Here is a 13,931-nt window from a genome sequence, read left to right on the forward strand (position 1 = left end):
TGTGCTCCCTCACCGGGAGACCCATCAACAACCTGGCCGCAGCGTCTGCACCAGCTGCAGCTTCCGAAGTTGCCCCAAGGGCAGCCCCATGTAGAGAGCATTGCAGTAATCCAACCTTTTACATGAGGAACATCCCAGCAAGGTTCAGTGGAGCATATGATTACATTTATGTCTCAGTGTTCTTATGATGAGAGTGGTTCCTTGAGCTCACACACTTCCTCCTACCCTCAGACAAGGAGAATGAAGATTTTTTTGGTCTGAAATAATACAGTATTCATTTTGATATCCACATGGTGCAAACAGAGAAATTGTAATTTGAGCTCTTCCCAATAAAACCAGGATTTCTAAGGCAAGAGACCCAGCCATAAATTTATTGTTTTGTCCCATGCAGTGAACTGCAGTTATTCCAAATCAGGAATCCTCAAGTTTCCTAGCCATGAGTGAAGGGAAGGGGGGAGGGAAGGAGCACATGATATCAAGGATTTCCTGGCTTATGAAAAACTGTGGTGTTTGAATGCAAATGACTGCTAGAGAAAATACATGTGGGGAGCAACTGACTAGTAGACTGAGGTTCAGGACTTGGAATTTGAACTGAGAAGGCTGCACACTGAGCACCTAAATTAGCTCTTACCACAAAAACAAAAGGTAATATACAGGCTGCCTGCATCACCAAGCATTCAGAGATCATACTATGGTTTCTTTTGCTATAGAGAGCACTGGAAGTTTGTGGTGTCTTTAAAATATATGTTTCATTTACAAGCACAGGACAGTGGAAGCAAATATTATTTCAGCAGATAGCACATCTGCTAGTCCGGCATCAGGTCCCAGAGCAGTTCCCCCCCAGGATGCTTCTGCTTCAGCCAGCTCATAGGCCTCCCTTCCTTCCACCCCATTTTCTCCAAATCCAAACTGTAAGGGATTAAGAACATAAGAGACACCAATGTTGGATCAGGCCAAAGGCCCATCCAGTCCAACACTCTGTGTCACACAGTGGCCAGAAATACCAGGTGCCATCAGGAGGTCCATCACTGGGGCCAGGACATTAGAAGCCCTCCCACTGTTGACCCCCCCCAAGCACCAAGATGACAGAGCATCACTTGCCCCAGAGTTCCTATCTATACCTTGTGGCTAATAGCCACTGATGGACCTCTGCTCCATATGCTTATCTAATTCCCTTTTGAAGCCGTCCATGCTTGTAGCTGCCACCACTTCCTGTGGCAGTGAATTCCAAGTGTTAATCACTCTTTGGGTGAAGAAGTACTTCCTTTTATCCGTTCTAACCCGACTGCTCAGCAATTTCATGGAGTGCCCACGAGTTCTTGTATTGTGAGAAAGGGAGAAAAGTACCTCTTTCTCTACCTGCTCTATCCCATGCATAATCTTATAAACCTCAATCATGTCACCCCCTCAGTCATCTGACTGACTGTTTCCCTCACTATCGCTAGTTAGAAAGTGTTATCTCTAAAACTCTGATGGGTATGATATTCCAAATGCTGGACAGATATTCCCAATGCTGGACAGATATTCCCAGCTGTCGGAAGAGTTTTTCCTTTCCATAGCTCCCATTGAGGAAACATGTCGATCCCGGAATTCAGGCCATCAGATTACCAAAGGATGATCTCACAGCATCTGAAAAACAAAGAAGAAACTTGCCTCTCCTGCAATTTCTTCCAGTGTCTGTAACCATGAATTCTGTATATTTCTGAGCTTCAAAGACTCTGTTGCGGGAATGTTTGGGGAAGCTATTTATTGAATGTAGATGCCTAAAGTTTTCATCTGCAAATTACACTGCAAGAGGTTGATGAAAGGGGTTACATTCCAGTTGTTTTTACTTTAAATCCTTTGACTACAGTCTAATGAGGATTTCTGAAATAGGTATCTATCTGGGGTCTCTCAGCATATATTATCATCATACTCACTATCAGCATACCCACTATCAATAGTTTATTGGTGATAGATCCAGAGGAGTTAGCTGTGTTAGTCTGGTGCTGCAAAATAGTAAAAAGCCCAGCAGCACCTTTAAGACTAACAAACTTTATTGTCGCATAAGCTTTCGAGAAATGCAGCTCTCTTCATCAGTTTATTGGTGTTACTGATAATAGTAGCTGTATTTGGATTATTAGTCAATACTAGGTCCTTTGGTTATTTGGCTCTGGTTTGTTTTGGATGCTAGTTTTATGCCTTCTGTAGTTCATGGCAACACTGTGAACTTGGCTGCTTGGCAGATTAATTTCTTGGGCTTCCAGTGAATGCTTTGCAAGAAACACGAACGTTTGAAGGGGAGATATGCGTCCACAAACATGTGTGGGGCACAATGTTGACATTCATCTTCCTTTCAGTGGTACTGAAGACAGAAACCATTGAAATACATTTGCTAGGTAAAGCGTAAAGCAACTCTGACAGCAGCACAAGAACCAAACATGCAAGGATCCTTACCCTGCCTGTTATCCAACAGAAATGGTGTTGTCAGTACACAAATACCGACAGGCCCGTGGTATCACTGAAAACACACAAATGAGCTAGTCTTCTTCTGCTCTTCTTGCAAAGGTTCACGCTGAAAAATGACCACAGGAAATGGCTGAGGATTGACCCTGCGAATGGCACTGTATATATAGCTGCTTCAATGGATCGGGAAATGGAACGTACCTACATGGTACAAATAGTTGCAACTGAGGAAAGTAAGCCAAAAAGTACTTTAACCTACATATATATTTTGGTGGTGGTGATTCCCAAGAGGGAGAAGATATTACTACAAATCACATGAAAAAGATGGGCTTGAAGCACAGAAAATAGTGGACAGCAGCAGGTGGCAATGTCATTGCCTGAATTCCCTGTAAAAACTGAGTAAGCAAGTGATGTCCATTCCAGACTGACTAGCTAGTGCGGAAGCAACTTCACTGCCCTCCTATTATGCTTATTACCATTACGATCCTCACATAAATGGAATATAATTCTATGCTTTATTCAAATCCCTAGCTAAAGAGTCTCGGAGCTCCACAGCACAAGTAATCATACACCTCAGAGACGTGAATGATAACCCACCGACACTACCAGAAGACTTTTCTTTGTTCTTCTGCCACCCACTCCAAGGAAATGAGAATGGAAAGATGATTCAAGTTGTTGACCCTGATGAACATTCACACTATCAAAGGTTCACTTATGCTCTCCTGGGTGGAAACACAATGCAACGTGACTGGAATCTTTCGAAAGTGGAAGGTAAGCTAATGCCAAAAGCCATCTACATGCGGCACCAAATCCTCCGATGGTTACCCTAAATTAAAGATTCAGGGCCTAACGACACCTTATGTCCTCCCCAGGTTGTCTCCAGATCCACAAAGTCAGACATGGGCCTGGAGTTCTTGGCTGGGAACTCAGTTCCCAGGTGCATGCAGGCCCAACTTTGACAGGGACCACGGCATAAGGGAAGAGGGTGCTTACGTCCCCATCCCTAGGGTTACTAACGTCCGGGTGGGGGGAGGCTAGGGTTAGGGTCCTCCTGGAATTATAAGTGACCTCCAGTCTACAGAGATCTGTTCCCCTGGAGGAAATGGCAGGTTTGGAGGGTAGAGTCTATGGCACCACATCTCCTCTGAACTCCCTTCCCCAGACTCTAATCTCCCCGGGCACTGTCCCCAGATCTCCAGGAGTTTACAATGCCAGAGTGGGCAATCCTACTTTGTGACTTGAAATGGCCCCATGGATACCCATCAGTCCAAATGGATCCCCTGACAAGGTAAACAGCACCCCAGTGCCATTTTGGGTCAGGAAAGTAGCATGGAGGGGGAAGGTCGAAGCCCCTTCCCTTCACTGCAACCCAGATCCAAACTGGGCCCCACATACATGAGAAATGAGTTTTCAGTGAGGAACTTGCAAGTGAACAAGGACTGCACAGACCTGGGAAGATCTGGAAGAAAATATAACATTTTCATGTGTTTAATGTTTGTTGAATATTTGGTCTAGAATTATGTAAGCTTCTTTGGGTCCACGTTGGGGAGAAAGATGGGGTATATATGATGTAAAGAAAATAAATAAATACCACCATCTGTTCCTGAGTCTCAGGACAAAATACTGCTTGCATGTTTGCCCCAGCCCCACTCATGTATAAAGGGGGGAGTGTTTTATAACAAAAATAAGGGTTGACCTCCCACCTCTATTGCAGCAGGTACTTATCTCCAAGGCCAGTTCCAAACCTGGAAAGTAACAGGCTGGGGATACAACTGTCTGGAGTGATGGGGTGATAAAGGAAAGGGAGCTAGGAGTGGAGAGGGTTCAGTACCCTTCACCCATGCACAGTGGGGAAGACAAGACCTCTCTTCCTCCTCCGCTTTGTACATGAACAGTGCCAACATGTAAATAATCAAACATGGCAGTTGCTGTCACTGTTAGCTGATCTCTCAGGAGCACAACAGGCCATATATAAGCACTTTCCCTCCTCCCAAATAATTTCAAATTGGGCATTAGAATACAGGCTTAAACTTATCCCATTTAAACAAATTGAACTTGATCATACCCTAACTTTCTAGCCACTTTACACTTTTCATTTTGACATCAACAAGGTAGGATTACAGTATAGCAAAATTGTTGGGTTTTGTGTGCATTCTTTAGAGTTTGGGAGTATTCTCAAAATCATGATAGTTTTGTTTTTCTAAAAAAACAAACAACATTAATATATTAAACTACTAGAGTCATACCATCACTGGGATAAGAATAATTACTTCACCCATGCAAATTAGAAAAACAACAACCCTAGAACTTTCTAATTGGGCTGGATGTCTAAATGAAAGTGCAGTGAATGGGCATGAATAAATAAAAGTAAGTAGCCCAAGTGAAATGCTTTTGGAAATGCACCCTGGAGATTTGTTTGTTTGTATTATGGAATTTAAAGCAGCTTTTCCAACAAAGCAGGGTACGATAAAAGACAATAAAAATTAAAATATTATGCCACCATAAAATGAAAATAATTTAGACAATTTAGAAATAATTTAGACCAACAGAAAATTAGGGTGGACAGGAGAACAGAAAATATTAAAAAGTCAACAAAAAGTTTTTTCACCCCCTCTTTGGAATGCCTGAACAGCCGGAGGCAAACAAACTTCCCAGGTGACAGCATTCCACAGCTGTTGGGCAACCAGTGAGGGTGCCCCACCTTCACATCCCTATGCTCCATTGCAGCAGGTACTTATCTCCAAGGCCGGTTCCAAACCTGGAAAATAACAGGCTGGGGATACAACCAGGGGTCATTTCCTGCAGGAGAGCACAGGAGCGGAGCTCTGGCAGTAAAGAGCCCAGGGGGCGGGCACATGCAACAAGCCCCATTTGCAACAGACAGGAGCTGGACTGCTTAGGAGGTATAAAACATGAAGGATGATTTCAAAGTAGAGATTGTCATGATCTGCAGCTGCTCTGAGATCTACTTAATAGCCTCGATCCACACAAAATTAAGCATTTTCAAGGACTGGACTTTGACTTGTAATCACTTGTTTGGCTTGTGTCCCATGAATACAGATTAGATAGCTCTCCATTTTCCTTTTTATTTGCCCACTGTTTGTGTTAACAGGAAAACATGCATACATCGCCCCGAAGAACAGAAATCTTGAACCAAATATCTATGAGATACCAATAGAAATTAATGACAATGGAAAGCCACCTTTGGCTGGACATGTCATTCTGAAAGGTATGGTGAAAATGCAGTCACACTCAATTATTTTTTAAACCACAGCATGTGACAATTGTGTTTTCTCTGACTCCAGGAAATTTGCTTTTTGTCCCCAGTAAATGTGTGTCTATGTGGAAATGATGAGTCATGCATCCGAGTTATCAATGGGACAAACCGTCTTCCGACTGTAGCAATGGCTGTCGGCACCCTGGTTGCTGTACTGGTAGTTATTGGTGAGTTGCAGCAGGATGGTTGATAATGGGCAGACTTGTGGTTTAAGGGCTATCCACCTCTTTGCCCTTCTGAAGATTATCTAATAACAGCTGGATGGAGAAGGAAGGAGCCACATTGCACAAGATACGATAATGCTATAATGACCCTTGATTGTATAGCTTAAGCAAGTGGTACCTTTAGGTGCTGCAAGACATGGCGGTTGTTCCCCACACAGGGCCGGCCCGTTATTGTTAAATGTTAGACTGTCACCTAGGGCGATGGCTCAACGAAGGCACCATTCTGGCCAGTCTTGTCCCCTCCTCGCCCCTCACAGAAAGTTTATCTGTTTCCCTTGCCAGCTTCTTGCTGTATCCCCGGCAAGACACTCCCCTCTTTGCAGCTCCCCAGACAAAAAGAGAAGGAGGCGGGGGGGGGGGGGGGGAGGAGAGAGAGAGAATATGGTCATGTGAAACTGCCACACACGAAAGCCTTCTCTCAGCATCGGGACTATCTAGGCCCTCATGCTGTTCTCGGATACAGGCCGGGCAGTTTCTCCTGTACTTCCCTGGTTTATGGAGGAAGCTGTTCAGACGGGGCAGCTTCTGGAACCCGGACTCAGCGATAACAGTCGGCTCTTCAAGGCACCCGGTGGCCTGGGTTTTAGTGGAGAGAAGCGCTTGGGAAGAGAGTCGGAAATGCTACCTGTCCATGTCATATCATCCTTTCCCGCGGGTTAGTTTTGCAGTCTTAACCCAGCCTTGCAAATTGATTATTGTTATTAATCTATTTATCCCTCCGTTCCGCGAAGGAGTTCTGGAAAGTTTACATGGCATTCTTCCTTTCCCCCCAGCTTAGTCTTAGGCCCCAAATCCACAGACCTTCCCAGTCAAAGCCTAACTCATTACTAACTTCTCCATACTGGCCCTCTGTAAGCCCACAAGCATTTCTAGCCCATTAAAAACTTTTTGCCAGCTTGATTTAGCTCTTGCTACTTGGAATAGTTGCATTGCTCCTGCCCACCATGGTAAGACAGTCAAGATGGGTTTTCGAATGTGGGCCACACACCTGGGGGCTTAAGGCTTCCCCACTGCACCATTTTCCTGACCTGAAATGGCCCCGGGGAGTTGTTATTTGCCCTGTTCAGGAAACTTACATGTAGAAATGGCTACACATAAGTTTCCCTGATGGGCAAATAATAGCTTCCCGGGGTCATTTCAGGTCAGGAAAAATGGTGCAGAGGGAAGGATTAACCACTCTGTCCTCACATGCTGTGGTCCCTGTCCAAATTGGGCCTTTCAAAGCATCAGAATTAAATTCCAAGCATGGTACTCCTGGGCCACATCTGTTGACCAGACATGTGTAGGGACACAAAGACTCTGTTAAGTGTGAATTGGCTCTCAGGGTGAATGGCACTTTACTGAATACAAATCCCTGTCCCAAAGAGATTACACTCTTGTCTAAGGCAATCTACAGGATTTGTGTCTGAGACGATATTTGAGCCAGCAGCCTCCTGGAACACAGTTCATTTTCTTAGCACCTCCACCATGCCAGCTCCCAAGATAGGGCACTCCATTGGAGCTAATTTGGTGTAGCACACTGGTGGTCTTGAACTAGGAGAACCAAATCCTTACACAGTCATGGAGTTCACTGGATGGTCTTCAGCAAGTCAGTGGATTGGGATGCTTCAGATTAGGGACTGGTATGATCCTAAAAATTCTGGTTTGGTTCGGGGCGGCTCCTGAACCAAACCCTGAACCAAACCAAGCAAAAAATGCTGCAAACTGAACCAGCCAGTTCAGGTCACCTGGGAAGGGTTAAATGACCTGCCCTACTGTTAGGTTTAAATGGCTGGCAGCCATTTCACCGGTGGGTTTTACTTCCTCCCTGCTTCCAAGCAGTGGGTGCGCTTGTCTGCTGTTAGACTGAAATGGCTGCAAGCCATTAAACTTGTCAGTTTCGCTGCCTCCACTTTGATGTGGGGGAAAGCAAAACTCACCGCTGAAATGGCAGCCATTTCAGTCTAACAACAGGGCGGGTGTGCCCGTACTGTTAGGTTCAAATGGCTGCAAGCCATTTCAGCAGTCCATTTCACTCCCCTCTACTTCCAAGCACAGGTAAATGTGTTACCTTCCCCCGCCTATCTGCGATGTGAGCCCTATTGGCTGCTTAAATTGACTGAAGTATCCGAATATAGTGGGCCCTGACTCCCTTGCTGTGACCAGTCTTACTTTGTTAAATGGTTAGGTGGCTGTACCATCTCCTTAGTCAGTTTACCAGCATTTAGTTCTGTTCAAGTGGTGGAAAGGAGAGAATAGCAGGAGTGCTCCTCAAAAGAGCACAGCTGAATAGGTTCCTTGATCATCCTCTTAGAAAATGAGAGCTGTGGCTGGGCACTAACTGAACAAGAAAAGCCTCTTAAACATAAGCAATAATTTAAACTATTAATGCATGGAACTGAAAAGGTGGCTAATGAATTCATTCGCCATCCACCTATCTGATTAAACAGATGTTTGCCATATGGGGATTATGCTAGAAAGGAAACAAGTGCACCATACTTTGGGTCTGACTCAATTCATAATTGTTTTTCTATTTTTTTTTTAATAAGATGACATTTTAAAAACTGTCACACACTTAAAGAAGTCATCGTTGATTAACTGGATATGAGCTTTAGTGGTTAATTTCTAGATTAACTTTATACATGAGAGAAAAAGAAAACTGTCCCCCCCCCCCCCCCCCTTTCCTGTACTTTTAAAACAGCAGATCAATAAAGAAATGAGGCTACCTGATAGGGGGATATAACAAGAATAATAAAAAGAAAGAAACCATTAACTCCTAAGTGATAATTTACCAAACAGAGGAATTCAATATGCTCCTGTGCTTTGCCACCACAGCTTCGCTCATGTCAGCAGGGGCTTCTGCAGGTGCCAACCTGCAAATGGGCAAAATCACTGCCCATACATGATATCCTTTCTCTGTTGTGGCTCCTGCCTTGTGAAACGGTCTGCCCAAGGAGGTCAGGAAAGCTCTCATTCTCCTGGCCTTCTGCAAACTATGCAAAGCTGAACTATTCGGGACAGCTTTTCTGTGCAGGTAATTGGGTTGCACTACACAAAAGGGTTCACAAACTTGGATAAATGATTGGGACTGTGGTCTGTAATGCTGCATAGAGTTTATTGTTAAGTAGGATCCTATTATGTAATTTCTGAACCACTTAGTGTGTTGTGTTAATACTTATGCTATGCTTCAGTTCTTGCTGGTGGTTCCGGACATCTGAAATCCTAACGCTCCGGTTATTGAATGTCCCATTTGTTGATTGTATGCATAATCTGCCTTGGTCCTTGTGAGAAAGGTGGACTATAAATAAATCATGATAGTTTTGTTTTTCTAAAAAAACAAACAACATTAATATATTAAACTACTAGAGTCATACCATCACTGGGATAAGAATAATTACTTCACCCATGCAAATTAGAAAAACAACAACCCTAGATCTTTCTAATTGGGATGGATGTCAAAATGAAAGTGCAGTGAATGGGCATGAATAAATAAAAGTAAGTAGCCCAAGTGAAATGCTTTTGGAAATGCACCCTGGAGATTTGTTTGTATTATGGAATTTAAAGCAGCTTTTCCAACAAAGCAGGGTACGATAAAAGACAATAAAAATTAAAATATTATGCCACCATAAAATGAAAATAATTTAGACAATTTAGAAATAATTTAGACCAACAGAAAATTAGGGTGGACAGGAGAACAGAAAATATTAAAGTCAACAAAAGTTTTTTTCATCCCCTCTTTGGAATGCCTGAACAGCCAGAGGCAAACAAACTTCCCAGGTGACAGCACTCCACAGCTGTTGGGCAACCAGTGAGGGTGTTCTTCTCTTTCTGGAGGCCAATCTAACCTCCCAGCAACCCGAAACCTTGCCAAGGATCTCTCCAGCCAACCTTAATCACAAGAGGTTTGTATGGAAGGAGATGTTCTTTGCAACAGACAGGAGCTGGACTGCTTAGGAGGTATAAAACATGAAGGATGATTTCAAAGTAGAGATTGTCATGATCTGCAGCTGCTCTGAGATCTACTTAATAGCCTCGATCCAGACAAAATTAAGCATTTTCAAGGACTGGACTTTGACTTGTAATCACTTGTTTGGCTTGTGTCCCATGAATACAGATTTGATAGCTCTCCATTTTCCTTTTTATTCACCCACTGTTTGTGTTAACAGGAAAACATGCATACATCGCCCCGAAGAACAGAAATCTTGAACCAAATATCTATGAGATACCAATAGAAATTAATGACAATGGAAAGCCACCTTTGGCTGGACATGTCATTCTGAAAGGTATGGTGAAAATGCAGTCACACTCAATTATTTTTTAAACCACAGCATGTGACAATTGTGTTTTCTCTGACTCCAGGAAATTTGCTTTTTGTCCCCAGTAAATGTGTGTGTATGTGGAGATGATGGGTCGTGCTTCAGAGAAGTCATAAGGGACGCACGTCCAACTGTAGCAATGGCTGTTGGCATCCTGGTTGCTGTACTGGTAGTTATTGGTGAGTTGGAGCGCGATGGTTGATAATGGGTAGATTTGTGGCTAAGGGCTAGCCACCTCTTTACCCTTCCAAGGATTAGCTGATAACAGCTGGATGGAGAAAGAAGGAGCCACATTGCACAGGATAAGATAATGTTATAATTACCCTTGATTGTATAGCTTAAGCAAATGGTACCTTTAGGTGCTGCAAGATATGGCTGGTTGTTCCCCACACCAGCCATTACTTAGTGTGCTTCACTCTAGCTTTGCAGTTTTAACCCATCCTTGCAAATTAATTATTGCTATTAAGTCTATTTGTCCCTCCGTTCCTCCAAGAAGTTCTGGAAAGTTTACATGGCATTCTTCCTTTCCCCCCAACTTAGTCTCAGGCCCCAGATCCATGTACCTTCCCAGTCAAAGCCTAACTCATTACTAACTTCTCTATACTGCCCCTCTGTAAGCCCACAAATGTTTCTAGCCCATTAAAAACGTTTGCTGCTAACCATGTTGTCTACCCTTAGGCAGAGCTTGGCTACTTGCCAGCTTGCTTTAGCGCTTGCTACTTGGAATAGTTGCATTGCTCCTGCCCACCACAGTAAGACAGTCAAGATGGGTTTTTAAATGTATACAATGCAACAAAAGCCAACTCACCTTACAAAGTCCTTGTGTCATCCTATGGGCCTGCCTGTTAATCAGATATACATTGGGCATTCCGTGCTCAGAAATTAATTCTCAGGTGTATGGGCCAAATTCACATTGGTACTGGGGCATGTGGACAGAGGGGCTTAAGGCTTCCCCACTGCACCATTTTCCTGACCCGAAATGGCCCTGGGGAGCTGTTATTTATTCTACTTGACTTACCTTTTTAGGGCAAATAATAGGGGTCATTTCCTAGTTAGAGAAAATGGTGCAGAGGGAGGGATTAACCACTCTGTCCTCACATGCTGTGGTCCCTGTCCAAATTGGGCCTTTCAAAGCATCAGAATTGAATTCCAAGCATGGAACTACCAGGCCACATCTGTTGACCAGACTTGTGTAGGGACACAAATGGGAATTTCAGATTATCCTTTTTAAGCTGTTATTGTACCGTCTTGGAGTAAACTGATACAGGGGTGGCCATTTCGCACAGCCTTTCCCCTACCAGTAAGGAGCCGTCTCTGAAGCGGTTTGGCATTTCAGACTGTGCCGCTTTGTTTTCTTGCCCTTTTTTGCCCGCACAGGCAATCTTCATCTTTTTTTAAAAAAAATCTTTTAAGAGTGCTATAGCGCTATAACACAACACCGAAACAGCACAATAGCGACCCCACTGGAATACCTGGATGCCACTGAGATACATGAGATTGGGGGATTTAAAAATAGGAAGTGGAAGCTCGGGAATGCACAGTTTGAAGCATTTTTTTTAAACATTAGCTCTTTCCCGGCTTGCAAACAGAATCATCCTTTTGATGGCCAGCATTTTGGGATACCATACCTCCAGGGGAGACCTGGGGATCCCCTGTACTTTCAGCCAGTGTTCCCTCTAAACTGAGTTAGTGTGAGCTGGTTCACAGTTTTTTAGCCTCCAGCTCACACGTTTTAGTCTTAGATCAGGAAGAATGGCTCCAGAGCAAACTAATTTATGCAGTAGCCAAATAACTTGCTCACAATTCTAATGCCAGTAGCTCACAAAGTGGAATTTTTGCTCACAGGACTCCACAGCTTAGAGGGAGCATTGCAGAGTTACAGCTTATCTCCTGCATTCAGATATCAGTTCCCAGGCATATAGCAAATGCTGTGGAAGGAGGACTCCATGGCATTGTACTCCATTGAAATCCCTGTTCTCCCCAGATGTAGTAATCTCATGTATCTCAGTGGTCCAGGCATTCCAATCGGAGGAAGTACTACGGGGGCATTTTACACAGCACCCTGTAGCACTTCAGGAATGGTATAGAAAATTGAAAAGTGCCGAACACCACGCTCCCCCCCCCCCCCCGGGCTTCACTTCATTTCCCATACTTTAAAAACAGCAGATCAATACAAAATACAAGAAATGAGGTTACCTGATAGGGGGATATAACAAGAATAATAAAAAGAAAAACACCATTAACTCCTAAGTGATAATTTACTAAACAGAGAAATCCAATATACTCCTATGCTCTGCCTCCACAACTTCGCTCGTGTTAGGATGGGCTTCTGCAGGTGCTAACCTGCAAATGCGCAAAATCAACAACTGCCCGTACTTAATGTCCTTTCTCTGTTGTGGCTCCTGCCTTGTGGAAGGGTTTGCCAGAGGAAGTCAGGAAAGCTCTCACTCTCCTGGCCTTTTGCAAACTACGCAAAGCTGAACTATTCAAGACAGCTTTTCTGTGCAGGTAATTGGGTTGTCCTGTACAAAAGGGTTCACAGACTTGGATAAATGATTGGGACTGTGGTCTGTAATGCTGCATAGAGCTTATTGTTAAGTAGGATCCTATTATGTAATTTCTGTACCTCTTAATGTGTTGTGTTAATACTTATGCTATGCTTCAGTTCTTTCTCGTGGTTCCAGACATCTAAAAAAACTAACGCTCCGGTTAGTGAATGTCCCATTTGTTGATTGTACTGACTCACTATGCGTAATCTGTCTTGGTCCCTGTGAGAAAAGTGGACTATAAATAATGTAATTTTTAAAGTTTTCATATGGAGAGAAATCAAAAGCAATTCAAAACCTTTGGTTGGATATAATGTCTCCCATCCATGAAGAGAGGAAGCTTCCCAATGGGAGGAGTCTTCTACCACCTGACAGAGTCTCTGGTGTGTCATAGAGCTTATTGTTAAGTAGGATCCTATTATGTAATTTCTGTACCTCTTAATGTGTTGTGTTAATACTTATGCTATGCTTCAGTTCTTTCTCGTGGTTCCAGACATCTAAAAAAACTAACGCTCCGGTTAGTGAATGTCCCATTTGTTGATTGTACTGACTCACTATGCGTAATCTGTCTTGGTCCCTGTGAGAAAAGTGGACTATAAATAATGTAATTTTTAAAGTTTTCATATGGAGAGAAATCAAAAGCAATTCAAAACCTTTGGTTGGATATAATGTCTCCCATCCATGAAGAGAGGAAGCTTCCCAATGGGAGGAGTCTTCTACCACCTTACAGAGTCTCTGGTGTGTCATTGGATCCAATCCTATAGTTCTACACGCCCCTCCCCCCAAAAAAAAACCCTTCAAAGATCCATGCAGAGTTTCCAATGAGTATAATCTCAGAAGAGGCATCTCCTTTTTCTCTCACATAGGAGGGAATGCTGCTTCTAAAAAGGTGCCTGCCATCTGCAGGTTTTATAAGTGCACATATTTAAAATACTTCAAAACGTTGCAAATGTCCTGCCTAATTAAATGGGGATAGGCACCTTTTATTGGATCAAGATGCTTCAGATCAACTAAACATTGCAGCTCTGGTATTTTTCAGTAGGAGCTCTCTCTTGTAAAATCACCAATGAGAGGGAAACGTCCATGGGCATGAAATGCTCTGGCCGCCAACAGCACACTTCCCATGTTGGGGGGGGGGGGTCAA

General features: G+C 43.5%; 1 protein-coding gene across 1 annotated transcript in view; it reads left to right on the forward strand.

Annotated features, from left to right (window-relative positions):
• The window catches only part of CDH17 (cadherin 17), a 37,420-nt gene that overhangs the window by 21,222 nt on the left and 2,267 nt on the right, over window positions 1-13,931 (forward strand). The window contains exons 14-17 of the mRNA XM_015409823.1: window positions 2,548-2,678; window positions 2,977-3,216; window positions 5,558-5,674; window positions 10,307-10,420. Of these exons, the coding sequence (XP_015265309.1) occupies window positions 2,548-2,678; window positions 2,977-3,216; window positions 5,558-5,674; window positions 10,307-10,420 (602 nt within the window). The remainder of the gene's footprint in view (window positions 1-2,547; window positions 2,679-2,976; window positions 3,217-5,557; window positions 5,675-10,306; window positions 10,421-13,931) is intronic.

Source organism: Gekko japonicus, unplaced genomic scaffold (genome assembly GCF_001447785.1).
Source record: "Gekko japonicus isolate JY-2015 unplaced genomic scaffold, Gekko_japonicus_V1.1 scaffold47, whole genome shotgun sequence".
In the NCBI taxonomy this organism is placed as follows: Eukaryota; Metazoa; Chordata; class Lepidosauria; order Squamata; family Gekkonidae; genus Gekko; species Gekko japonicus.